The 26,874-nt window shown below is 41.0% G+C and overlaps 3 protein-coding genes across 5 annotated transcripts; 2 read left to right on the forward strand and 1 right to left on the reverse strand.

Annotated features, from left to right (window-relative positions):
- The first annotated feature begins 1,487 nt into the window (after positions 1-1,487).
- gja9a (gap junction protein alpha 9a) lies at positions 1,488-4,226 on the forward strand. Its single transcript, XM_021595364.3, has one exon. It carries the CDS (start codon positions 1,488-1,490, stop codon positions 2,928-2,930), a length of 1,443 nt encoding a protein of 480 aa, XP_021451039.1. The 3' UTR covers positions 2,931-4,226.
- LOC110517198 (c-Myc-binding protein) lies at positions 3,885-13,833 on the reverse strand. 2 transcript variants are annotated; one of them, XM_036973742.2, is made up of 5 exons: positions 13,750-13,833; positions 4,900-4,972; positions 4,762-4,810; positions 4,338-4,467; positions 3,885-4,225 (listed from the first exon to the last, which is right to left on the reverse strand). In XM_036973742.2, the coding sequence occupies exons 1-5, from the start codon at positions 13,768-13,770 to the stop codon at positions 4,181-4,183; spliced, it is 318 nt and encodes a 105-aa protein (XP_036829637.1). In that variant the 5' UTR covers positions 13,771-13,833; the 3' UTR covers positions 3,885-4,180. The 2 variants fall into 2 exon arrangements, with proteins under 2 accessions (XP_036829637.1, XP_021451044.1); XM_021595369.3 differs by lacking the exon at positions 13,750-13,833 and adding an exon at positions 12,105-12,237.
- On the forward strand, positions 11,024-26,874 carry LOC110504005 (ras-related GTP-binding protein C). Of its 2 annotated transcripts, none has more exons than XM_090229268.1 (7): positions 11,024-11,330; positions 15,309-15,512; positions 18,353-18,552; positions 20,448-20,562; positions 23,272-23,414; positions 23,675-23,823; positions 24,248-26,874. In XM_090229268.1, the coding sequence occupies exons 2-7, from the start codon at positions 15,324-15,326 to the stop codon at positions 24,397-24,399; spliced, it is 948 nt and encodes a 315-aa protein (XP_090085394.1). In that variant the 5' UTR covers positions 11,024-11,330; positions 15,309-15,323; the 3' UTR covers positions 24,400-26,874. The 2 variants fall into 2 exon arrangements, with proteins under 2 accessions (XP_090085394.1, XP_036829636.1); XM_036973741.2 differs by lacking the exon at positions 11,024-11,330 and adding an exon at positions 12,214-13,230.

Consider the following 26,874-nt stretch of genomic DNA (forward strand, 5'->3'; position numbering starts at 1 on the left):
TACCAGAACCAGTAACTGATTTCAAAATAAACTCCCATCACATTGCCTATATATAACACGATCATCAAAAATCAGATTAACTGCACCAAACATCTCTCATGGGGGCTATGGAGTCTCCAACAACAGCCTATAGTATCTTCAGACGGTAGACAAGCGGGAACCTAGTAAGTAAGCCATCTGTCCAGTACAGCAACTTCCCATGCTTCACTCTTAGATTCCTGGCTATACATTCAAGCCATACTAGACTGTTCAAATTTAAGTTCAGCTAGTCCTTTAGGAGAAGCCAAATATGTTTTTAACAAAGTCATTTTTTGAGGACTAATTCTACTGTTTCTTTTTAATTAAGGACATATTACTTAACTAACCTATAACCCTGAATCAATAAATGGCAAGCATGAATAGGCTGAAACAATTGCTGTGTGGCTATGATTTATCTTGTACTGTATTGGAACTCTGATTATTGATTTTATCATCTCGCTGACTGACCAGAATCTGGCACTGGCAGCTGTCTCAACTGTTCAGTCGTACGTAGTGTACTGTCCCTATTGCTGACACTGGCAACCCTGGTAACATTCGGGTCACAGAAGTTCAGGTGATGCGCATCAACAGATGTGGAGGGGGCACAAACAATTTTTTTTAAAGCTTTTTGGTGGCCTCATCACGGCTGGATGACCCAAGGGGATTTAAATCACAGACAGTCTGCCCATGCTGCTGCAAGGTAAATGGAAATGACTCTCATTGATTTCTCTCATTGCTTATAAGTTAAATCACCGAGGGGAATGCCTTTACTTTTGGTAAAACAGGACTACCGAAAGGAGCAAGAGAGGAAAATAATAAACATGATGCTAACCGACTGCTTGCTTATTCGTACATTTTGATATGCTTTACAAATATGTGATGCTCCATATTCATGATACATTTAAAATCTGTCTTCGATGTACATTTCCTTTTTTTTCTGATAAAGGTATGTTGCAATTCATTATTTGTATGTCAATGACTTAACCATGTTTAGTTTTAATTATATGTATTGATTTGAAAGGACTGATGCATTATTTTAATTGGTAAATCAACCTTTGTGGGATTAAAATAGTCTGTGGAATAATATTTTTAAAACAAACTGCATAGAAAATAACATTTACATATTTTAAGATGTATTGTTAAATACTAATGTAAGGAATTTAGTTGCTAATTGTTAAACATCAAATTGTGGCTTGAAAGTTGGCTGTATGTCTTATTTCACAACAACAAAAAATCCTTGGTTTTAGGTAAACCCTAAATGCTTTTGCTCATTATTGGAGAGGAATGTCCCTTTATGTCCAATTAGAATTTCTGAGCAATATTTCTGTCCAATGAGGGGCCTTAGGCTCAAGAGCCATCCCAAAAGGCAAGAGTTCCATATAGCCTCTTTAACATGATAAAATTGCCTCCATCCTCTCTCCGCCCCTGCCTTGCCTCCTACTGACAGACAGAACGATTTCCGTGTAAAGATGGGGGATTGGAATTTCCTAGGGGGGATATTGGAGGAGGTGCATATCCACTCCACTATGGTGGGAAAGATCTGGCTCACCATCCTATTCATCTTCCGCATGCTGGTGTTGGGTGTGGCGGCCGAGGACGTGTGGAACGATGAGCAGGCCGACTTCATCTGCAACACGGAGCAGCCCGGGTGCCGGAACGTCTGCTACGACCTGGCTTTCCCCATCTCCCTCATCCGCTTCTGGGTCCTTCAGGTCATCTTTGTCTCATCACCCTCGCTGGTGTACATGGGCCATGCTCTCTACCGCCTCCGAGCCCTGGAGAAGGAGCGGCAGAAAAAGAAGGTCCTGCTGCGTCGCGAGCTGGAGCTGGTAGACGTGGAGATGGTGGCAGCTCGGAAAACGATAGAGCGAGAGGTGAGGCAACTGGAGCAAGGCAAGCTCAACAAGGCTCCGCTGTCGGGGTCCCTGCTGCGCACCTACGTGGCCCACATCATTACCCGCTCCGCCGTGGAGGTAGGCTTTATAACGGGCCAGTACATCCTCTATGGCTTCCAGCTCTCCCCTCTCTTCAAGTGCGAGCGTGAGCCTTGCCCCAACGCGGTGGACTGCTTCGTCTCCCGGCCCACAGAGAAGAGTGTCTTCATGGTCTTTATGCAATGCATCGCAGTAGTCTCCCTCTTCCTAAACATCTTGGAGATCATGCATCTGGGCTACAAGAAGGTCAAGAAGGGCATCCTGGATTACTATCCACACCTGCAAGACGAGCTTGACGACTTCTACTCAAGCAAAACCAAGAAAGACTCCGTGGTGCATCAGACAGGCATTGCTTCCTCCGGCTGCAAGCCCACCATGGCCTCCGCGCCCAGTGGCTACAACCTCCTACTGGAGCGGGCCCAGGACGGTCACACCTACCCCTCCCTTATCAACCCCTCTGCCTTCCTCCCTGTTCAGGGTGAACTGGCTGGTAAACAGAGTGTGGAAGAACTAAAAAATGCTGCACATAGCCTGACAGAGCACAACTCCAACTCCAATAACACCTGCAGTGACAGCCGCTCACCGCCCTGCGACTCACTGACCCCGCCAAAGCAGGAGGAGCCAGAGGAGTCTGCAGACTCTCCCATGCGCCCAAGGAGCGCATCTCACGCTTCCTCCTGCCCGACATTGCTAGTAGGTGCCGGAAGGAAAACATGGAGGGTCAATGCTCCCTCAAATTGTTCCACAGTGGTGGAAAGCAAAAGCTCAGACACAGATTCTTATGGGGGTGCTAAGGCCAGTGGTGGGTACCAAGCCCGGACTACATCGGAACCCAAAATGCATCCCTCCACCCCAGACTCACTAGAGGAATCAAGTTCAGGGTCACAGCATAGTCCAAGACCACCCTCTTCCAATCGCAGACCATCATCCACAAGCAACGCAAGCAGTAGGCGAGCCCCCACAGATTTACAAGTTTGAATGCTAAGAGTAAAACCTTAACTTTTGTCCCTTATCAGACAAGAAAACTTCAGTTCAAACACAAGATCAGAAGAACTTTACATGAGTTGTGACATTGTGCGAACTGCTTTGGAGGTGGATCTGTTGCAGTAGCCCAGTAAAATGGATTGAACTGTTTTATAAAATGGCACCTCTTTGTTTCTGTACTGTTGAACTCCTCTACTTGGTAGTTTATTTTTGTATTCACCAGCTTCAAAGCCTCTGTCATACTTTGTGATGACGCAAGACATCGACCAAACATTGGGTGTGGGGATTTGCTATTGGGAATATTGACCTGCTTTTAAAAGTGTTAAGCTAAGACAGCAAAAAACAACAGTACAGATCACACAGCAGTGACACAGTTGAATGGTTTCTGTGTGTTCCGGTCCATTTTAAACACCATTGTTTAGAGAGAAACCATGAAAATATGTCTTAGTGCTAGCTATGGCTACGTTTAGACAGGCAGTCCAATTCAGAATTTTGATTCATTAATTGGTCTTTTGAACAATCAAATCAGCTCTGAAAAAGATCTGATTGGTCAAAAGACCAATTAGTGGAAAAGTATCAGAATTGGGTTGCCTGTCTAAAACTCAGCCAAAGCAGCTTATTGACCACTGAAAATAGAGTATGTAGTCTAAATAATGTATATTGCATGAAAGACCTAATTTCATATTTATAAAAGCTTAGATCTAGATTTTTATTTTGCATTAACTATGTCCATACTATCATCGTAAAACCATGTATGACGGTTACAATGGCTCTGTTGATGAACTTGTCTCCACGTTCTTTTAGGCACAGCTTTTCTGTTAAGGGTTGTGGGGCATTTCAATTAACGCCAGCAGAGCCTCTGGGCACACAGTACAAAAGTGATATCATGATGTAAGATTTCTATATTGTAACAAATATGTTAATGTGATTAAAAAAAGGAAAAGACCATTATGTTACCGTTTGTTTACTAGAGACAAAGCATTGGTATGCAGTAGGCTGAAGTACACTGAAAGCAGAAAAGGGGGGTTTGCTTTTATGAGAGGGAGGAGACAATCATAAAGGGACAAAAGCTATTATATTTCAATATATCAAATATACAAAATAAGTTAAATATTTAAACAGAGTATAAAGAAAATAAAAAAGAACAGAGGTGCATAAACTCTCTTGCCTCCCGTTGTTGGTTTTGGCTTGCCATAAAAATCGTAGTTTCTAACAAACTGACTTCAATAAAGCAGAGTCACTTTTTATTCGGCAGCTCCATCCTCTTGCGTAGGCTCATAGCGTTGAAGCTACGGAAATGTGTAAAAACAGAGATTCGATTAATTCATTAGTTATGAAAAGTTCAAGCCTACCATGTATAGATCAACATACTCGATGAAAAATAATCATAGGCTGGTCTACCCTGTTCTTGAGGTCTTTGTTCTCCTCGGCCAGCAGCTCACACCTCTGCCTCATGTCTCTTAGCTCCTGCTGGAGTGCCTCAGTGTCTGCAGACTCCTGGCCAGCCACACCCAAGTGCTGCTTGAGGAAACTGGATCTTGTTAAAGAAATGACAGTGTGCTGAGGAGGAATTGAATTCATTCTCAACCTCGTTGTCATTGAAAATGTGTTATTTTAATATTTTAGAAAAGCATCCCATCCCGATCTGTGACAGTCGACACTTGTTCTGTCTGTGTGAGCACTTCAGGTCGCTACGCTAAAAGGCAACATTTCTGTCAGATTCTGAATGGGGGGGGTCTCTGTTTCATCGCCTTCCAAAAACATAGTTCTGCATGTCTACATTATGTAGGAAATATAATTTGCAAAATTTTTTTTTAAAGGATACTCAAGTGCATTGTTGGGTTTCTCCGTCTCTTCATACAATGCCACCAGCACTGCAATAAGGCACAAGCCGTTTTAGTAATTTGCATAGGTCAAATAAGATTAACTATAAAAGTTAATGAAATATTCTAAATAGACACACCACTGGTGAGGCTGTCAAGGACACCAGCCTTCTCCAGGTATCTCCGAAACTGCTCTCGTTTGGACTCTGAAGCCTGTGGACACATTGGGATTGAGACAAATGATACTTCCAATTTATTCAGGGTTCAGTAATTAGCTAGTTCATCCATGATGCTGCTGGCACCATTTTGCCCAAGAAAGGGAAGGAACAATGCCCTGTGCATTCATACCTCCCTTGATGTAATAATCACTGTTAATAATATATAATTGGACAGGTGGATGCAAGGGCTCCAACCACGTGGCTTTCACCTGTCCAGTCATTTCTAATCAATGATTCCATCAAGGAATCTAATGATATCTAAATGGGACTAGAACAATTGCATGAAAGATTATAGCCTTCCTTACAGTGTATTGAGAAGAAAAAACAAATCCAAATTGAGTATTGTACCGTGGTAATAAACAAACTAGCTACAGGTTTAGCTAGCCAGCTAGTAACGGACTAAACTCCTCCACGGTGAAGTTGGTTTCTGATGAACTTCACCTGAGTGTAGCCGAGGACAGGCTCTGTGGAAACTAGCTCAGACGATAGCGATTCGCCCAAGGTCAATACATTAAATGATAAAACTTGTACCCATGTTTGCGTGCCTTTGTTTGCTGAAATCCATACTTTTTCAATAGACGTTAATCAAATACAACATCCGACTTTGCTCACTGCTCTAAGATGGCAACTAATCGCAAATGCGCATGTGCCAATTGAATCTCAACAAGGAAACAGTCGGTGGTGGTATCAATGAAGAGAAGCTTTTTTACATTTTTTATTTTATTAACAACAAATCAATACAGAAAGTACACGAGGGAACAAGTATACATAGATTATATACAATGGACAATCGAGCTAGGGGGTACAATATCACATTACAATTACACAAGGACCTTAAGGGACATACATACACTTAGAATTCTAACAGCTTTTATGTTAGTAGAGTGTTCAATATCTTTTTGTAGGGTAAGAAAGTGTTTTTTTTTTGTTTGTAAATTTACATTTCTGTATATGAAATTAATTACGTAAAAATGTTTCAGCTTATTTCTATCCTAGGTAAAGAATCCAAGCAGTACACCTCTCCACAAGTGTAAAATGTTCATAAATGTGTTAAATTATAAATCTACTGATGTCTTGCCAGTTTCCTTAGATGAATACAATGCCAAAAAAGATCCAACACTTTCTGGGTGGTCATTACAAAAGGAGCAATTTGAGTTGATGTTTTCTTTAAACTTCTTCATATAGTGGTTGGCAGGATAATATTTATGAATAATTTTAAAGGAAACTTCCTTCATTTTGTTAACAAGTAGGTAATGTGTGTGGCAACATCCAAACTTTTTTCCAACAGATATCAATAAATCCATTCCAATAAGGCATGACATAAGGTATAGATAGATACTTCCTGCTGAAACAAGGTTCGTATTGCTCTGTATTTAAATGGACTTGACACGTTCCTGAATAACACCTGAGGGAATGGCATCTAAAACAATTGCAAAATCTTTAGGTGTTACAGGGACCTTGTAGTGATAAGAATTCTTTATAACTGAGTAAAATACCCTCTGCATTTACCAGTTGGCTCACCAACAGGATATTATTTCGGAACCAATTCTAAAAACAAAAGTATTTTTATACAATATATTGCGATTATTCCATATATAATATCCGTGTGGAGAAAAATTGTGTTTATAAATTAAGGACCATGACAAGAAAACCTGCCGATGAAAAGCAGAAAGTTTCATTGGAACTTCGTCAATATTGTAATTGCAAAACAACATGAAGTTAAGGCCACCAAAAGTAGAGAAGACATGATGAGAAATACATTTCCAGATAGAAGTGGGTCTTCTTAGGAATTGTTTTATCCAATTGATCTTAAAAGTATTAGTCCAGAAAATTCAGCCCACCATTCTCATAAGTGTTCATTACAACAGTTTTCCTAATGAAATGGGTACGGTTTCCCCAAAGAAAGTTGAAAAGCATCTGGTCTATCTCCTTGCTTACTTTACTGTCAAGATATAAAGATAGAGCGCCATATGTTAGTCTAGAAATTAGAGGTCGACCGATTGATTTTTCAACGCCGATACCGATTATTGGAGGACCAAAAAAGCCAATACCGATTAATCTGACGATTTTTAAAAATTAATTTGTAATAATGACAATTACAACAATACTGAATGAACACTTATTTTAACTTAATATAATACATAAATAAAATCAATTTAGCCTCAAGTAAATAATGAAACATGTTCAATTTGGTTTAAATAATGCAAAAACAAAGTGTTGGAGAAGAAAGTAAAAGTGCAATATATGCTATGTAAGAAAGATAACGTTTCAGTTCCTTGCTCAGAACATGAGAACATAGGAAAGCTGGGGGTTCCTTTTAACATGAGTCTTCAATATTCCCAGGTAAGAAGTTTTAGGTTGTAGTTATTATAGGAATTATAGGACTATTTCCCTCTATACCATTTGTATTTCATTAACCTTTTGACTATTAGATGTTCTTATAGGCACTTTATTGTCAGTGTAAGAGTATAGCTTCCGTCCCTCTCCTCGCTCCTCCCTGGACTCGAACCAGCAACACAAAAGCCACCATCGAAGCAGCGTTACCCATGCAGAGCAAGGGGAACAACTACTAGAAGGCTCAGAGCGAGTGATGTTTGAAACGCTATTAGTGCGCGCTAACTAGCTAGCCATTTCACTTCGGTTACACCTCATCTCGGGAGTTGATAGGCTTGAAGTCATAAACAGAGCAATGCTTGAAGCACAACGAAGAGCTACTGGCAAAACGCACGAAAGTGCTGTTTGAATTCATGTTTACTCGCCTGCTTCTGCCTATCACCGCTCAGTCAGATACTTAGATACATGTATGATTGTATGCCCAGTCAGATTATATGTTGCATATCTAGCAGGACACGCTAGACAATATCTAGTAATATCCTCAACCATGTGTAGTTAGTTAACTAGTGATTATGATTGATTGTTTTTTTATAAGATAAGTTTAATGCAAGCTAGCAACTTACCTTGGCTTACTGCATTCGCATAGCAGGCAGTCTCCTTGTGGAGTGCAACAAGAGAGAGGCAGGTCGTTATTGCGTTGGACGAGTTAACTGTAAGGTTCCAAAATTGTATCCCCCGAGCTGACAAGGTGAAAATCTGTCATTCTGCCCCTGAACGAGGCAGTTAACCCACCGTTCCTAGGCCGTCATTGAAAATAAGAATGTGTTCTTAACTGACTTGCTAGTTAAATAAAGGTACATATTAAAAAATAAAAATAAATCGGTGCCCAAAAATACAGATTTCCAATTGTTATGAAAACTTGAAATCGTCCCTAATTAATCGTCCATTCCGATTAATCGGTCGACCTCTACTAGAGATACCTTCGGCCTTGGTTATTAGGACTCTACCTTTTAAAGATAAGTCACTCTGTAGCCATTGATTTAGCTTCTTCTGGGGTTTTTTAATAAGAGGGTTCAAATTTAGTAAGCCCCTAGACTTCTGAGCCTTTGTAATGGTTATGCCTAAATATGTAAGTTCTTCTTTTACTGGAATACCATAATATGAAGGTGTCACAATCTTTGACAGCTATGAGTTCACATTTATTAATGTTAAGACGCTTTGGAAAATGATTGTATTACATTGATCGATATGGGAATTTGGTTAGCGTCTTATAATTTCTTTACCAGCTATGGAAATACCTTGTATAGGACTATTATTTAAAGAATTTGCAAGAAGTTGGGTGATTAATGAAAACAGGTATGGAGAGATAAGACAACCTTGCCTAATTCCTCTCTTTAACTCAAATCTAGGTGAGGTGACATATTTCAATTTGATAGAGCGGTTACCATTTGCATAGAGAGTCTTAATAGCCTTACAGAAAAAATCTCTACTGTGTCAAATACTTTATAAAAATCTAAAAATAATATGAAGCTATCCTCAGTTATTAGGTCTCAGTAGTCAAGTATGTCTCAGTATGTCTAATACTAGTCTGACATTGTTAGAAATATGTCTGTTCCTCATGAAGCCAGACTGTGTTTCATCAATGATTGCATCCAGGACTTCTTTAATTATTTTTGCAAGTAGGAAGGCTAATATCTTATAGTCATTATTAAGAAGACAAATTGGATGCCAGCTATCGATGAGCAGCACTTATTTTTTAGGCTTAGGTATCAGTGTTATTAACCCCTGACTCATTGTAGGAGGGGGAACATTGTTTTTAATACTCTTTAAAAATACTTCAAATAGGAAGGGAGCTACTTGTTCAGAAAATAATTTGTAAAATTCTGATGTAATTCCATCAACACCTGGTGACTTATTGTTCTTTAGATGTTTGATAGACTAATTTCTTCAACTTTGATGGGTTCATCACACTGTTTAGATTCTATATCATTGATTATTCAGTGAGTTAAAAAACATGTGGATTCCTGACAGTATGTAGAGCTATACAATTTTCTGTAAAAATTGCTACAGTATTTAGCGATTAATTTTTGGTAATCTGTAATAACACCATCAATGTTTAACTTATGGATAGTGTTATTTTTAGAGTGAAATTTCTCAAGTCTAAAGAAATAGGATGAATTATGTTCTCCACCCTCAATCCATTTTTCCCTAGATCTAATAAAGGCTCCTTCTGCTTTTAATCTATATATATTATCCAGTTTATTTTGTAACTCAATTAGTTCCATCTTTTCCTCCCCCGAGAGGCCGGCTGGGGACCTCTGATCACCTTTTCCTCCTCAGCTCTTCTGGTCTTAGCAAGATTACAACCATATATTCTAAGGTATTTGGACACCTCAAATTTAAAGAGCTCCCAGTTCTTGCAAAAATATTTTTCTTCACAAGCCCTTTCCCAAAAGTGTGAGAGCAGACCTCAAATTTAACTATATCACTATTTAATAATGAGCTATTTAGCTTCCAGTAGGATGCTCTACCAAGGTTAGTATTTGGGTTAAATATTTTGATATCAATGTAAATGGCCCTATGGTCTGTGAGGGGTGTAGTACAAATATTTGTAGTAACACATTCACCATCAATACATTTGGATATAAGCCAAAAATCTATTCTGGATTGTCTGGAACCTGTTTTGTTACTCCAAGTGAATGATCTTTCAGCCGGAAACCTCTCTCTCCATATATCAGTAAGATCAAACTTTTCCATAAAAAGTATTAAACCCAAATTCTGATTGGTTGACCTACCTGGGGGCCATCTATCAGTTGAATTATCTATAGTAATGTTAAAGTCCCCACCTATCAATAATAACGAATTGGGAAATTTAGATAACCAATGAAGTATATATTTCTCTATAGATTCAAGTAACTCATCATTCTCATGTTTGGTGTTGTACCCGTAGAAGTTTACAGTAATGAGTGTAATGTCATTGTAACTGATCACAAGACAAATAAAGTGACCAAAGGGGTCACATTCCGAGTGTAGAATATTACCATCAAATGTATTTTTCAATGTAGTGACACCAGCGGAGCGTTCAGATCCACGGGAAAGCCAAATATCATTGCCCCATTGTGACCTCCAGAAGTTGGCATCAGCCGAAATTGAGTGAGACTCTTTAAAAAAGCAAAAATCTGTTCGAAATTGTTTAGCAAATAAAAAAAGTCCTTGCGCTTCACATTGTTTCGTAATCGCCTAGCATTAAGAGAAACTATAGACAAAGACAAAACAACAAAGATTATATAAAGTATAAACTATAGTAGGATGAGTCAAAGACATTCGAGCAGTGAACGTAAACGATAAGGAACCGAGATCTGCAGCATTTAAGTCAATTTAAAGTGAAAATAGCTTATTCCATAAACTTTGAGCTGGACGTTATCCGGCTTTGAAATTCAACTCAATTGAAAATTATGTTCAAGACCAAACCAAGGGTTATTGTGGTAAGAGAGACTAAAAACTAAAAACCCTCTTTAGTGTAATCAGGAACTACTCAGAAATAAAATAAAAATGAATAATAATAATAAAAAGGGTACCTAATATTTTAAGTGCATAATGAAAACTGATCATAAACAAAATGAATAAAAAATGTTTTACATATACACGTTCCTAAGACCTTTTTTGGGAAATTAGTATTAATAACTAAATAGAACAATAACTGTGTAAAGTCAGAGCAGACCTGTATGCCCTTTAAAACAGTATCTTAGTTACGGTATACATTTAAAAAATACAGCTTTCAATCTTCTTCGTAAGTTTGTAAACAAAATAGGTCTTCTGGTCATACAAGAGCAAACTAATAAATTGAAGTACCTGAGTGTTCCTGAAAAATAGTCACCTGATGCTTGTTAGGTGAACATAAGGAATATCAGAACGGAGTTCGGTAAAAAAAAAAGCGCCTGTTCAAGCCGCCATCTTGGCACCTTTTTCATACGAAGAGAAGCTAATACTGCTTCGTCAATAGAAAAACCCGTCACACGGTAAGCGACTTCATGGAGACGTCGGCTAGCAAAGCGCATTCTACAAAGTTGTTTTTGACAAATTCAAACAGGTCATTGGGTCGAAAGGTCCTCTCGCGCTGAGCATGTACAATCCGTCAAAACCAAAGGTACTCCTTCGACAAAGTTGTTTTTGACAAATTCAAAACGTGTCAGTTTGTTACTTTCACGAGATTGGAGTAATAACATGTTCAACTACTTACGATATTGTCTCGAATCTAGGTTGTACCTTCAGATTAAGAAAGGAAACTACTAAGGAAAACCTTTTCACTTATCTCATTGACTTATCAAACACCATACCCCGGCCTGGTCTGTTTCGCAAGCTTTCTCGGAAGTTTCGCCTCTGGGTTTGGAAACTGACTATAACCGTAGTATTAGATTACAGTTGATTGAAAAAGTATTATTTCAACAAACAATGGGCACGCAACTACAGAGGACAAACATTAGGTACAATGTGGGCGTTTCATAATTTACATTTTTTTTAAAGTAATTGACCTTGAGCGAATCGATGTAGTTGGGACTACATTCCACAAAGCCTGGTCTCGGCTCCACTCAGTTGGTGAAGTTCATCAGAAAATTCCTTCACCATATAGTTGACTCCTCTACCTATCCATCAAATGTGTAACACGCTACATTAGCTCGCTAACGCGTTATAACGTTACATCTGGGAAAACTAAGCTCTCCTGGTTGTGGAAACCTTGCCATTTTTCTATCGTTACTCACGCCAATGTAAAACATGATACGCAGTCCACTTACTCTGTAGTGTGCCATTATGAAATTAACGTTAAACCTTGGCTTTACTGCTAACTGACGTTCTGACGACTCTCACCGCCTGCAACAACAAGCAAGTTTCCCTGGTAGCCTTGAAGTCAATACAAGCACGCTCGTGCTTAGAGCATGCGCAGTGTAGTTTATTGAAATACTTTCTGTACGGTCTTTTTCTGCCCTCTGCTGGTGATTTTGTAGGCTTCACACAGACTGTTTTACACTTTATATTTTGATTGAATGTGGATTCATTCCACAGATGGAAAACAATACTGGAAGGACATTGATTGTACAATGAATCAAAGGGATACATCCATCGTGAGTTGACCCCCCCCCCCCAGTCAAAACTATACATTTTCAGCCTAAATATCTCCAGTTGAAAGGTCACAAAACAAGCATGTGCCCTAGCAGAGATACTGTATATAATGACGAGATGCTCTTGTCTCCGCACTAACTAGCGGGAAGGCATACGGTCTGTTTATCGGTCTCATTTGAGGTATACATTAAGTTCGGTCTGCTTATCGCTGTATTCCCACAGGGACAGATTTTGATGGGAGTGGACCCTCTCGCTTCGTTTCGTCCTCTCTGGCAGTAGCCTACTTGGTCAGCTGACTGCAAAACATCTGACAAGGGTAGAACCAGTCTCGACAGATTGACACCCTGGTTAACCAACTATTATTCGCATCCTATGTACATCGTCCAATTAGATTCGGAGGTGATTGAAGAGCAGGGAAAGGGAAACATAGGGGACCCGAAGATCTGAAGGAGAATATTACAACACACTGGATTTGCAAGTAACATTGGCATTATTGATGCATTTAAACTGTATTTTACGTTTTATTGGCGGTGTGGAAGGATTTTTCGGTAAAAGCAGGATTGCGTAAAACTAATAGGGTGAGGGGGGATTGGGGGAAGCGAGCGTCGTCGGGTCAAAATGTCGATTCAGTACGAAGTGGAACCGCTGGCAGACAGCTACGGGGTAGCGGACTCGTTTCCCAAAGATTTTGGCTATGGAGAAGAGGAGGCCGACATCGAGGATAGCCCAACTCCATCTGACAGCAAACCTAGAATTCTGTTGATGGGTTTACGAAGAAGTGGCAAGTCGTCAATACAGAAGGTAGGAACGATCTCGGCGGACATGATTCATCTGTCTTTACATAACGCCTTATTTTGGTTCAATCAGCAACTATAGCTATCATCATCAGTTATTGAAATGGCTTGCTAACATTGCCACAACTTCTAAACATTCATGAGGTTAATATAGTAACATGCATCCACTCTGAACGTCAAAGCTTACTTCTATGTCAAAGACCAGTTGTCACCCTGGTCTGGGTAGCAAGTTACTGCTACATGACAAGCAAGCCAACACGTTAGTATAGCTAGCATCTACAGAGATGGTCTGGTTTTAAAAACTCAGGTGTTGCATTCTTTCTAGGCAGTGGTGGAAAAATACTTGGTTTCTAAAGTAGGTTTTTGTGCTTTACTATTTATAGTTTGGATTACTTTTACTTCACTACATTCATAAAAAACATTAAATCTACTTTTTACTCTATACATTTTTCCCTGACACCCAAAAGTACTCGTTACATTTTGCATGGCTAGCAGGACAGGAAAATGATCAAATTCACGCACTTACCAAGTGAACATCCCTGGTCATACCTTATTGCATCTGATCTGGCGGACTCACTAAACACAAATGCTTCGTTTGTAAATGTTGTCTGAGTGTTGGCGTGTGCCCCTTTCTATCCGAAAATAAAAAATGGTGCCGTCTGGTTTGTTTAATATAGGGAGTTTTAAATTAGTTTTACTTTCAATACTTAAGTATAATTTAGCAATTGCATTTTCTTTTTATACATACGTATATTTAAAACAAAATACTTTCTAATTTTACTGGGTGACTTTCACTTTTTAACGTCAGTTGAGTCATTTTCTATTAAGGTATCTTTACTTTTACTCAAGTATGACAATTGGGTACTTTTTCCACCACTGTTTCTAGGGAGGTTCAGCCAACTATTTAAATTGATGTTAGCCACCGAGCTAGCAAGTTGGTTCAGCTAACGAGTGCAAATAATATGCAATTAATTCAGACGTATTTATGTAAAATAAACTTTTGCTAGGTAACTTGTTAATCATTTATCAGGTGAAAGCGTGTTTCTTGCTCAGCACTCGTGTGCGGTGTGATCACCTGTATGGATTGGGCACGTGACTGTTTGCCTGTCGAAAATCTATTCTCTGGCGTCCCAAATCTTGGCAGACACTTTCAATCAACATTATATTGCTAAACCACCACCCTCACGACAGCACAGATAAAGTCACATTTTGCAAGTCATATCATTACTAATATGGTTCAATAAGTATGCTCTTTCCAGGAAAATGCTATTAATTCTAGATGCACCATATAACTTGACTCATCCCTGTTTGCCAGTTTTAGATGATTTATCACAGATGTAGTTGTTTTGTAGCAGACATTTTGGGTTCTTATTAAGATATTGGGGGCAATGCCTTCACCCATTTTGATACAGGTAGGAAGAAATCCTGTAACCTGGAATTAATCTGAAAGTATTTCTGCTTCAGTAGTAGAAGATACAAGTCACAACACATAACGTATTAAACAGACTTTCCGGTACTTTTGAATACTTTTTAGCCAGCAGTTGTGAAAGTAGCCCACATGGGGGAGAAATGGCAAGACACCGCTTCAATAAAACACTTTCAAACTAAGGATTTTGTGGCTAATTGAGGTAAATAAGTAATTCTGCTCATAGATTATGCATGTGTGAGCTACACATTGACACATCCAGCCCAAGGTGGGAGGTTTAAATGAAATACTTTTAGTCGTCAAAGTACTGGAGCATGTCTTTTTAACGGCGCCAAACTATTTAGTTCCATGGCTTATTTGTGTTCTTCTCGTATATTCTAATTCATAGACGATAGTTGTGCAGTGCTACACTGTTGAAGGCACATCTAAATCCATGACCCTAAGTGTTGAGCCGAAGAGTACTTTCTTCCCTTAAAACCTCTTGCTAGTCCAGGAACATGTGCTTTGGCTTCTTCCTCTGGTAGTAGTGACCCTAGGTACGTGACGGAATAACAAACTCTCAAACTGGAGTGTCTCTCTTTGGTATTTTGAGAAGGAAGCAGTAGGTCTAGGTGTGGTCATTTTGTCTTAACAGCACTATGTCTAATTTCCTGTTTCAGGTGGTATTCCACAAAATGTCTCCCAACGAGACGTTGTTCCTGGAGAGCACTAACAAGATCTACAAGGACGACATCTCCAGTAGCTCGTTTGTCAACTTCCAGATCTGGGACTTCCCGGGTCAAGTGGACTTCTTCGACCCCACCTTTGACTACGAGATGATTTTCAGAGGCACGGGGGCTTTGATATTCGTCATTGACGCACAGGTGAAAAGCTTGAGTTTAAACGTGTATTAAAAACCACAATGGTTGACTTACTTACTGACATGTTGAACACCATAATTGACAAATGTCGGATCTCCTAGAATTACTAGAAAGTGAAAAAGCCCTTCAGACCACAGCATTTTAACATTTTAACATTTTAACAGAATACTCATGTCATGGGTAAGGGTATTTGTGTTTATAGAGAAGGGGATGATATAAGCGTATTCTAGATGACTTCTACCCTGCAGCACAGACTAAACTTCTAATGTTGAAACGTTAAGTGACCCACCGCTTCAAAGACAATTGATTGTCACAGACGTTTTCCCAAGACGGTGCACAGCACTAACTGCTGGAACAAAGTGATCTTAACCATTATCTAAATCAAAGCTAATTTAATCAGGTAGGCCACAGTAGTTTATCTCAATGTAATGATCACGTTGAAAGGAGTTCTCAGAGTCACTACATTTCTATCATTTCAACAGAATACGAAATTGAGCGTTTCTCATTGGACGTGTCCAGGTAGTCCCTCCCTGTTTCACTCCGTTCTTCCGTTTTGGTGCCTAATGAACTAGGGGTGTGAAAGTTACAACGTTTTAAACGAAATTGGGATCCTTAACGTTAAGAAAAATCCCTAACCGAAAAATAATATATTTTATTTTTTACTTGGGTGCAGAAAGTAAACAGCATAGTAGGTCAGTTTCTGCAACAACTAGGAGGGTTGAAGTGCAAGGATCAACTTCTCAGCGGTTTTGGTGCCCTTGCTACCTCGCTGTAAACAGCATGCGAAGTGAACCCGTGCATGTACTGTGTGTGACTGTGAGAGCGAAGTGTTGCATCTCGCTCAATATTCTAGCCTATTCATTGATGGTAGGCCCTGCTTTACTGAAGTTGCGAGACATTGCAAGCTCAGAAATTGTGAGATACAGCATTCCATTGCGAGAGACCGCTTTTAATTGCCGATAGATAGGCCAAGTGCACGGTTCTGACTGTCTCTGTTGGCTGACCTGCCTATATTATGCCCTTCACTCCGTCCCTCACTAGCACGCTATGAAAGATGCAAGTGTTTTGTATTTTCGGAAGTACGGCAACTAATCAGCCTCCTCCGTTCCAAAAATACTGAATCTTAGGAGTGGATTCGTAGCTGAATCGAATCTTGACACTCAGAAATGAGAGTCGACGTGGAAGGAGTCAAGGAATAAGTTATTTTGGAGTCGACTATCCACCACTACGTCATCCCTTTAACAGTTCATAAAAAGGCAAGCAACAGCAGTGAAGTCCAGTATGGCAACACTTTGAGAGGGAAATGCAAAGTTTGCATGGTGGAATTGAGGTATAGTTATATATATATATATATTTTTGCAGTTGAAATATTAAGAGACATTGTCCATTTGTCACATCCCTATAACCTGGAACAGGACACCGTGTCCTCATTGCTGGTGTTTTTTTCTCAACCTTAAAGGGATAATCCACCCTAAACCACTAATTCCTATGATTATCAGTCTTGAATAACAATATTTTTTGTGAACAAATGTTTAATTTTGTTGTTGTAAGGTTGGTAGCAATGTGACATTTTTTGTGGAAATCTGCAGCGCAAGTCAACTACAAAACCCACAATGCAATACTCTCTCTGGGCATGGCTAGCTAACATAGCTACACGCAATAATACCAAAGTCAATATCAGCATGTGAAGTAGTTTGCTGTCAAATTGCCTAAACGGCACTATCAATTTAGGAGTCTCTCCCAAGAACGAGTACAGAATACGTTGCTATAGCAATAACGGCCTTTTCCCACATTTCCAACAGGCACACAGGGCGCATTGCAATATAGTACTTGAAGGAGAAACTGACTTGAATAAATTTGGTTCACTGTTTAGATTGAGCACATCTAAGCGAAAAACAGTATATACTTTATGACGATTTAAATGGATGTATGTGTTCTAGACAAGTATGCCCATACCATCTATTGGCTGATTTGGTGATCTGGAGTGCAGGTAGGCCTAATTGTTTTAAAAGCGTTGTGAAATGTCATAGTGTGTTATCCCATATCTCCAGTGACGAGAACCATGTAGCTATGACGCGTTCCTACAGGATTTCCTGGTTTCAGACAAACCACTTAGAAGTTAAATCACTGGGGGGAATTGTTATTTTACCCACTGATAGAACATAGGCTTTCACCAAATTGAAAGGAGTTTCATGATTCTTATTTCTGGGGGTGGATTATCCCATTAATGCTGTCAATTGTCTGAGGTGTAACTAGGTTGTAACTACGTAACGTGTCCTACGTGTTGTATGTCCAACAAAACCTACTGTATCATTTTGCCAGTTTATTTCGATTTTCCAGCTGAGTTAATTTGAGGAAGTGTTTGTACAAGCCAGTGTACTTAGGCAGAGTGGCACTCCATATCTCACTAACGTTCAGTATCTCTGTGCAGAATTCGCAGGGAAATAAATTGGCAGGCTTGCTCAACACGTCATTTTTGCAGTGGGACTTTGAGATTTTGCAATCTGAAGCATTATGATGGTTGCTAATCTTCGATTGCTTTAATCTCAAAAGTAGCCTAATTCTCCAGGAATTCTGTCTTAACTCCCCCCACCGGGGACTGTAACAAGTAGGATGTCGAGGATTGCAATTTGGCATAGGGGATTGCGTTATGCATGTTGGATAGTATGGACATGGAAATGTGCATGCAGGCAGCAAGATGCATGTAGTCTCTACTTTTTAGGCACACTAGTACACTACTTTTGTTCTAAGCCACCTTTTCTAAGGCTCTATGTCTCTCTGTGTGTCTCTGTCTGTCTGTCTCTGTTTGTGTGTGTTCTTCTTTTGATCTTCTTTCTGCCCAGGATGACTATGTGGAGGCGTTGGGCAGACTCCACCTCACCGTGTCGCGGGCCTACAGGGTCAACCCTGAGATTAACTTTGAGGTGTTCATCCACAAAGTGGACGGCCTCTCCGACGACCACAAGATCGAGACCCAGAGGGACATCCACCAGAGAGCCAACGACGACCTGGCAGACGCCAGCCTAGAGAAGCTTCACCTCAGGTAGGTCCACCACACTCACCCTTTTAAAGGGTTAGTTAAAAAAACAAATCTAACCATCCCTTTTACAGTATGCCTAGGGAAACGCATTGAAAACCTACAGAAAGAGCAGCTACGCTAAATTAATTAGCCTTCTCAGCTTATTGCCTTGCTATTGTTGGTTAGTATTCTATTGTTGGCCAGATTCTCATTTTCTACTGTTCAAACCAGCAATGACCTCATGGGAGTTCAGTTGATGTGCATTTGACTAAAATGCTAGCAGTTTTAGCATTGGTCAGCCATATTTTTTTTTCACAGCAAGCTAGTCGTCTGTGCTGCCAAGTCATTTCTTGTAACCTCTGTCACTTTATTTTATAGGTTTTGGAATCTGACTAAATCAGATCGCACTTGCGATTCCACTGATATTGATATAGTGAAAATAGCTTCAGGTAGTTTCATGTTAGTGTCAGCCTAGCTGTTATAACACAACTCTCTATTTGCACAAAGAAAGTTGGCCAGTTTATTTTTTTTTACCTTTATTTAACTAGGCAAGTCAGTTAAGAACAAATTCTTATTTTCAATGACGGCCTAGGAACAGTGGGTTAACTGCCTGTTCAGGGGCAGAACGACAGATTTGTACCTAGTCAGCTCGGGGATTTGAACTTGCAACCTTCCGGTTACTAGTCCAACACTCTAACCTCTAACACCATGCCGCCCCAGGCGGGCTTGTAAGGCTTGTAAGATTGGGTTCTCAGAAAGAAATGACTTGCCTTACACAGCACATGGATGAAAATATTTGCCGCGATGTTGGTGCAAAACAAATCCCTTGTTTTGGTCCAACATTTGACTGAGTTGGGGCAATAACATGTGTATGACAAGCACACTTGTCAGTGTGTGGGCCTGGAACATAGCGTTTGCTTGTTTACTTCCAGCTTGTATACTTCCAGCGCACGGTTGTCATGCTCCACCCCGGCCTCTTAACGAACAAACACCACAGCAAGTGTTCATGGTGCAATCTGTCTATGTTAAAGGATCAGAAGGATTCCATGTACCCTATATATCATGTACCGTTATGTTCATACTGCCTTCAGTGTTTGCTATTTTCTCTTTTGAAGTTGAAACTTTAGCCTCAGATTTGAACTCTGCCTATACATGGTTGCTTTTCGATAGGGATATCATCACATGCCCCGATGATCATTTCCCAGATACAGGCCTTTATACACTAATGATACTGAGCATAGCAAGTCGTTTTGTGAACCGACAAACTGGTTCAAACGCGCTCCTGCAGATTTTCAGTACATGGTTTTTCAATCGGCTGTGTGCTTTTCCATTCTTGTGATGTAGACCTACTTTATGAAAGGTGAGATTTGCTGTTGGTGCACGCCAGACAGTTGGATCAATGGTGGATTTATAGTGACGCTGGGAGGAGGGATGTCATGTTGAGTTGTGATGTGTTCTGTTCTCTGCACTGCAAAGACATCGCTGTGCGAAGTCTGTAGTCACATCCGCTGGCCTCTTCTCTAGGACCTTTGGTTCTGTTGGTTAGAACTGCAGTCCTTAAAGTTTCCCAATGTTCTATTTGGAACAATGAAGTTACTATCACTACAATTATTTATAGAATTCCTTAAAATGCTATGCTACCTTAATGCTTTTTAATACATTGCTGATATTTTCGTTTCGGCAGTTGGACTGTCCCAAAATGTAGAATCATGGTCATTATTAAGTGATCGCTTATCTTTGTGTGTTTTTAAAGCTGAGAAATGCTTTCAGTTTGTAATGTTCCCTACTGTTTTGTGACATGATCCAGTCTCACTTTGTGTTTTTACCTGAACTACAGAGCACGAGGAACTAAGTCATCAAATTAGTCCTAACCTGTGCAAACCTATAGCTAACTTCCCTTTCTTTTCTATATCTTTCAGTTTCTATTTGACAAGTATCTATGACCACTCAATATTCGAGGCCTTCAGTAAAGTGGTCCAGAAGCTTATCCCACAGCTGCCAACACTGGAAAACCTTCTAAACATCTTTATATCTGTAAGTACCTAATTCCCTCTTGATTTACTTCTTGCTGTTTGATTTGAAGGCATTTTTTTGCATTTCTTTCATTCATGTGACCTGGGTCGGATTCATTAGTGCACACCATAACAAAACATTTTGCAACGGAAAACGGAAACTAATGTTTGTCATTGGACACGTTCAGCAAGTCCCTCCCTGCTAGTTGGCTGTACCTGTACCAAAACTCTGTTGTTTTTTTCTCCAGCACTTTTATTTCTATGGCTGATCAAAACTTGTTTCCTCATGGCTCCCTCTCGTCCCTCTGCAGCAATATGTGTGGAACATCGAGTCGCAATAAAATCCCAGTATTGAACCGCAATCCATATAGAATCGTGAGAATTGCAATACATATTGTATCGGCACCAAAGTATTGTGATAATATTGTATAATGAGTAGGGCTGTTGCGGTGACCGTATTACCGCCACACCGGCAGTCATGAGTCCTGACCGCAGTCAAATTCCACGTGGCGGCTGAGTCAAGGTAATCTGCTCTTACGCACTGTGGACATGCGTTGGTAGTACCCAACTCGCTAACTACCATCAGGTCCTAATGGCCTGGTACTCAGTGCTCCATTTTTTCCCCTCTAACTAACCGCTCTGACATCAATGCAAATACCATTTGAAAATCACATCAAACACTTTTCATCAAAACGGTATCAGACTCACCTCACTGTGATTGATCAATTTGAAGAAAGACGTCCAACAACCGGGTTGAAACTGAGTGGGGAAACATGGTCGTTGTGGATGTCGTTTCAAAGCCTCAACACCACGAAGTGGACAGCGCTTTCTAAGGTGATGATTCATTCAAAACACCCGTACTATATGTCAACCCGAGGAAAACAATCAGAAATAAAATAATGATTGCCGTTATACAATACATAGTCTACCGCATATTACGCATGGCAGAAAAACATGGAGGGAGGGGGGGACGATTTTAAGATGTCTTTGGTACATAATTGGTCTAGCCGACACTCTAGTAATGACCTTTTTGAGTGTGGAACTGTATAATGATGCATACTGGATGGACTGGTTACCTTATGCAGCGCTCCAAACCTTCTATCCGTGAGTCTGGGAAGAGAAGGTGTAGGTCTAGGCCACGCTGTTGGTTCGTTTGATTGTGCAGGGCGGCTTACAGAGTTAGCCTACAATTCATAGTGCATTTGTATAGCCTAGCGATAGGGAATTGTTTTATATTTTCCAAGTCAATAAGGCTGACACATCACCTTTTTCAGCGACAGAATATCTCACCGCTGTCCGTTTCCATCTCTCCTCTCACTCGGTTTCCCAAATGTAAGCCCTGGGTAGCTGCAGTAACAAGGTTGGAGAGCCCATGGCATACAGAGGCTGCATGCTTCTCAAACAGGGGTTGATGCATGGTGTGAAATAACCAGAGTTGCCTACCCGGCATAATTGGAAAAACTAACTGGCGGGAAATTGGCCTCCATTTGGCTATTCAAGTGCATCCCCTGTTCCTGCCCATTTGATAATGAGACATCACGCAGCCTATATATCTTTTTGATTTCTAAGGTTTGTATACATTCACCACTAAAGTTGCAAAATAACTCTGAATTGCATGACAATAACCGTCTGACAAAATTTCATGACGGCCACAGCTCTTACCATGAGGTCCCTGGAAATTCCCAGCCCTGCCTTTGCAGAAATGGTCTCTGGTGTGTGACTCGTCGTCATCATCATCATCATCAGCCCTGATGACTCTTTCATGCAATGCTTTTATGGTTGTTGTATAATACCAACCTTCCAGACCCCAAAGCCTCTTCAATCCCGATCAAAATACATGTACGCTAAAAGCCACCGCAGTTTTGCATTGGTAAATAAATGATGTCCCTTTTTTAACTTAGGAGTTCAATAATTCACTTGGAAACCCTTGAAACTGTTGCTGTTGACATGACCTGAAAGATGGCTCAGAGATTTCTGCCACGCTAGCTTTTAGGAGTACCAAATGGCCACTGATGCCGTTTCTCTGCCCCTCCTCCTTCCCCATCTCCCTTCCTCCCCTATACCCCTCATCCTCTCATCTCCCTTCCTGCCCTATACCCCTCATCCTCTCATCTCCCTTCCTGCCCTATACCCCTAATCCTCTCATCTCCCTTCCTCCCCTATACCCCTCATCTCCCTTCCTCCCCTATACCCCTCATCTCCCTTCCTCCCCTATACCCCTCATCTCCCTTCCTCCCCTATACCCCTCATCTCCCTTCCTCCCCTATACCCCTCATCTCCCTTCCTCCCCTATACCCCTCATCTCCCTTCCTCCCCTATACCCCTCATCTCCCTTCCTCCCCTATACCCCTCATCTCCCTTCCTCCCCTATACCCCTCATCTCCCTTCCTCCCCTATACCCCTCATCTCCCTTCCTCCCCTATACCCCTCATCTCCCTTCCTCCCCTATACCCCTCATCTCCCTTCCTCCCCTATACCCCTCATCTCCCTTCCTCCCCTATACCCCTCATCTCCCTTCCTCCCCTATACCCCTCATCTCCCTTCCTCCCCTATACCCCTCATCTCCCTTCCTCCCCTATACCCCTCATCTCCCTTCCTCCCCTATACCCCTCATCTCCCTTCCTCCCCTATACCCCTCATCTCCCTTCCTCCCCTATACCCCTCATCTCCCTTCCTCCCCTATACCCCTCATCTCCCTTCCTCCCCTATACCCCTCATCTCCCTTCCTCAGAACTCGGGCATAGAGAAGGCCTTTCTGTTTGACGTGGTCAGCAAGATCTACATCGCCACAGACAGCAGTCCGGTGGACATGCAGTCTTATGAGCTGTGCTGCGACATGATCGACGTGGTTATAGATGTCTCCTGCATCTATGGGTTAGTCCCCTTTTTTTTATCTGAATTCCTGTCAGATATGTGTAGTTCACAGCTGTGTGTTTTGAGGTAATTTTCTTTTGACAACCCTTTACAAGCTGACAAGTATAAAATCATACTTTTACAACTTGTTACGAGCATTTGTGAGGCATTTAATGCCTTATTTATAAAGTCCGATATGTTAGGTCTCTGTATCAAACACGTTTTCAAATTTTGAACAAGTTCCTTACACTGACCGTTCTATATTGTGTGTGTTGTTCCAGTCTGAAGGAGAACGGCAGTGGTAGTGCCTACGACAAGGAGTCCATGGCCATCATCAAGCTGAACAACACCACAGTCCTCTACCTGAAAGAGGTCACCAAGTTCCTGGCGTTGGTCTGCATCCTCCGGGAGGAGAGCTTTGAGCGCAAAGGCAAGCCATCCACCCCAGCACTTCCTCGTTACTGCATTAAGCTGTCTCTCAATAGCTGCTTACCCATTATCGTTCAATCCAGTGTGACTTCACTCCCACAAGCGCAAAATGCAGACAGATGTCAGTGGAAGAGTGGCACCGTCTTATTTAAGGAAGTAGTCATGTCTGGAGTCAGTTGAATTTCAAGCTTCTCAGGCGAGAGCACGCACTTGATCTGGTTGAGTTATTGTTTTTGTAAATGTTGTTCGCACTGGGCGTTATTGGTTTATCTTGATAGGGTGATACTTTATTCACGTTTTCTTCTTTGTTTCAACAATGCATGACTTATGGAGTAATCGGCTGAGTGATATTCAAAGTCTCTTAAGGTCACGGAATTGAAAAATGGAGTCATACCTTTCTCTTATTGACACGTATCTCTCCCCAGGCTTGATAGACTACAACTTCCACTGTTTCCGGAAGGCCATCCACGAGGTGTTTGAGGTGGGCGTTTCCACACCGTGGACGGGCTCCCAGGCGGCCGGCACGCCCTGCACCAAGGCTGTGACACTCAACGGCATGCCCCGGAGCACTGTCTAAACACAGACAGACAGACTGACGGAGAGATGATAGGAAAGGACAGAAAGATCTCAAATAAATAGCTGAGGAGGGATCGTGCGGAGAAGACTAATGGATTGGGGTTTTCAGTAAACCAATCATAACTCTTGCACACAGATCCTAAAAATCACAGGAAGAGGACTAGAGCTAAAAATTCAAATGAGTCAGGGCTGAACCCGAAGCTCAGAGGGGAAGGAGGACCGCGAGCTGACAAAGCTAGGATGGAAGGGAAACTAAATGCAGAGATACCAGGAACATTCATACATTTCGTGGGAATGCAAGGCATTGTTTTCCGCTGATCGGCACGAAAACAGCTAAATGAAAGTCCAACTGGACTGGTATACACAAGCAAAAGCGTATTTGGCATTTGGGAACTTTCAGTGAGATAGGCCTCACGTGCTGCAAGTCCCAAGAGCCCTGAGGAAGCTTGGTAATATCGTTGTCTGTTTTAGCTGCTGGTTCATCCATGTGAAGAAGTACTTATAAAATAAAAAAATGAAACATTGATGTAACCCTCGATAAGGACAAGAAACTGTAAAGGCTGTGTGGGGATCAGTATAGTTGTGTAACCCTGTGCAGACTTATGGGTCGAAGTCTCTAAGAAATGCTTGGTGTTTATCCAAAATGCACATAGTATGCCACTTTCTCAAGGCCTTACTTAGATTGAGCTTGCCTGTTGCAAAGTTTCTCTCACTACTCACTTGCCTGTGTGCTGCCCAAGACTTTGCTTCTGGCTTCACTCATTCTGAAGAAAACAGGGTTCCTCAGAGTGCAAAAGGGATTGTAGTGTCTACATTTTTCTGCTTCTGTTCTGCGCGTGTGTGTGTCTGGAAAAGAGGATAGTTGGCGTTTATGGATTCACGACTGCCCCATCATGTTGATTTGCCAGTGTCGGCCCTATGCTCCAAGTTGCTGAAGTGTCATACTGTATAATGAATGATATGCCATGTTGGAAAACTGAGCAAAAAAAAAAAAAACCTGTTACCAGCGGTTTGATCAGTGATGCTTATAGAATCTAGAATGTTGTTTCAGAATCTATCTACAATTTGTTGCAGTTGGATATCGGATTCATTAGAATCTTGCACAGACAAAATATTCTAAATATAGTCTTCTGGAAACACCCCATTGCACTGGCTTATTCTCTTGGCTATCAAATGATGTATGGAGTACAAGCACATTCTAGATATATCTATCTCCCTTATGCATAAAGTAGTCAGTTTAGCCATATTTTCTGACACTCAATCGTAATACTGCCCCGCATGGATGCTTGCCATAGACCAAATGCTACTAACAGCCAATCAACTATGCCAATCTTCAACTAATGTGGGCAAACTCCTACATGTATAACGTCACACGTTCTTTGAGCGTGACCCTTTACCCGAGCAGGTGGAGTCCGATGCCATTAGGAATGAGCTAGTCTGGTCCCAGATCTGTTTGTGCCGTCTTGCAAAGGCGTGACCATGAATAAAATAGTTGGCAAGACGGCACAAACAGCTCTAGGACCAGTCTAACCAGGAAAGGTCTCTGATGGGATCTGTACATTCCGGTTGTGTGGCATATAGCGACATATCATTTTAATGATGGCTATGATAATGATAAACAGAATGGTGGCAATTAAATGCCGGTCACCACGTCTTCAAACCCTGCCTTACGCGATTAGTCGATTTCATTCACTCATCCGCCATCGACGCCGTCCTGCGCATATAGGACAGAAGCAACGACTTTGGAAATGTTCTCCACTGTGCTTTAGCTCCACTGATGTTGGTCATCATTTCGGTGTCTATACTATATCTATATTAGGTCAGTCTCAAGAGTCACAAGGAGTTGGGCCTTTGCTTCTTGTTTGTCTGAGGAGGTTGGGGTTTAATGCATTGGGCCAACAGATGTGGAGTGTTCTTCGCAGACGAGTTGTGTGGAAGGTGAATTGTTTGTTCAGGTCCAGTTCAGTCACTTTCCAGCACTCAGTGCCATATAGAACAACACTGGTGGATTTAGAATTTGGCCTTTGTGCTGTTGTCTTCACTTACACATTTGTTGGAACTTTGAAGGTTTCGCTTTCGCTGAGGGTTCTGTTCAAGGACTTTGTCAGTTTTATCACAGCAATCCACACGCAAAACAAGAACCGCAGCATGAAGCCAATATGAAAACCCATTCCAAGCATGTATGCAATGATGTGTCGTCAAGCTAAATTATTCTCAACATAACATTGCTCATTGTATTTCACTGTGGGTAAGGGAGACCAGGTCTAACAATGAAAAATGAATCCTGGGAAAAAAATGACCAAACTGTATTATTCTGCCCTGGATGGAAGAAAGAAAGGTGTTGTTTTTTTGGCTGTTTGTTTTGTTCATTAGATTTTTTGCAAATAGTAGACATTTGGGACTATAGTAAATCCACTGTTGTCAGTTCTGCCAAAGTTTTTATCATTCACATGAAATAAACACTTGCACATCAAAA

Source organism: Oncorhynchus mykiss, chromosome 3 (genome assembly GCF_057628025.1).
Source record: "Oncorhynchus mykiss isolate SJ-2025 chromosome 3, ASM5762802v1, whole genome shotgun sequence".
NCBI lineage: Eukaryota > Metazoa > Chordata > Actinopteri > Salmoniformes > Salmonidae > Oncorhynchus > Oncorhynchus mykiss.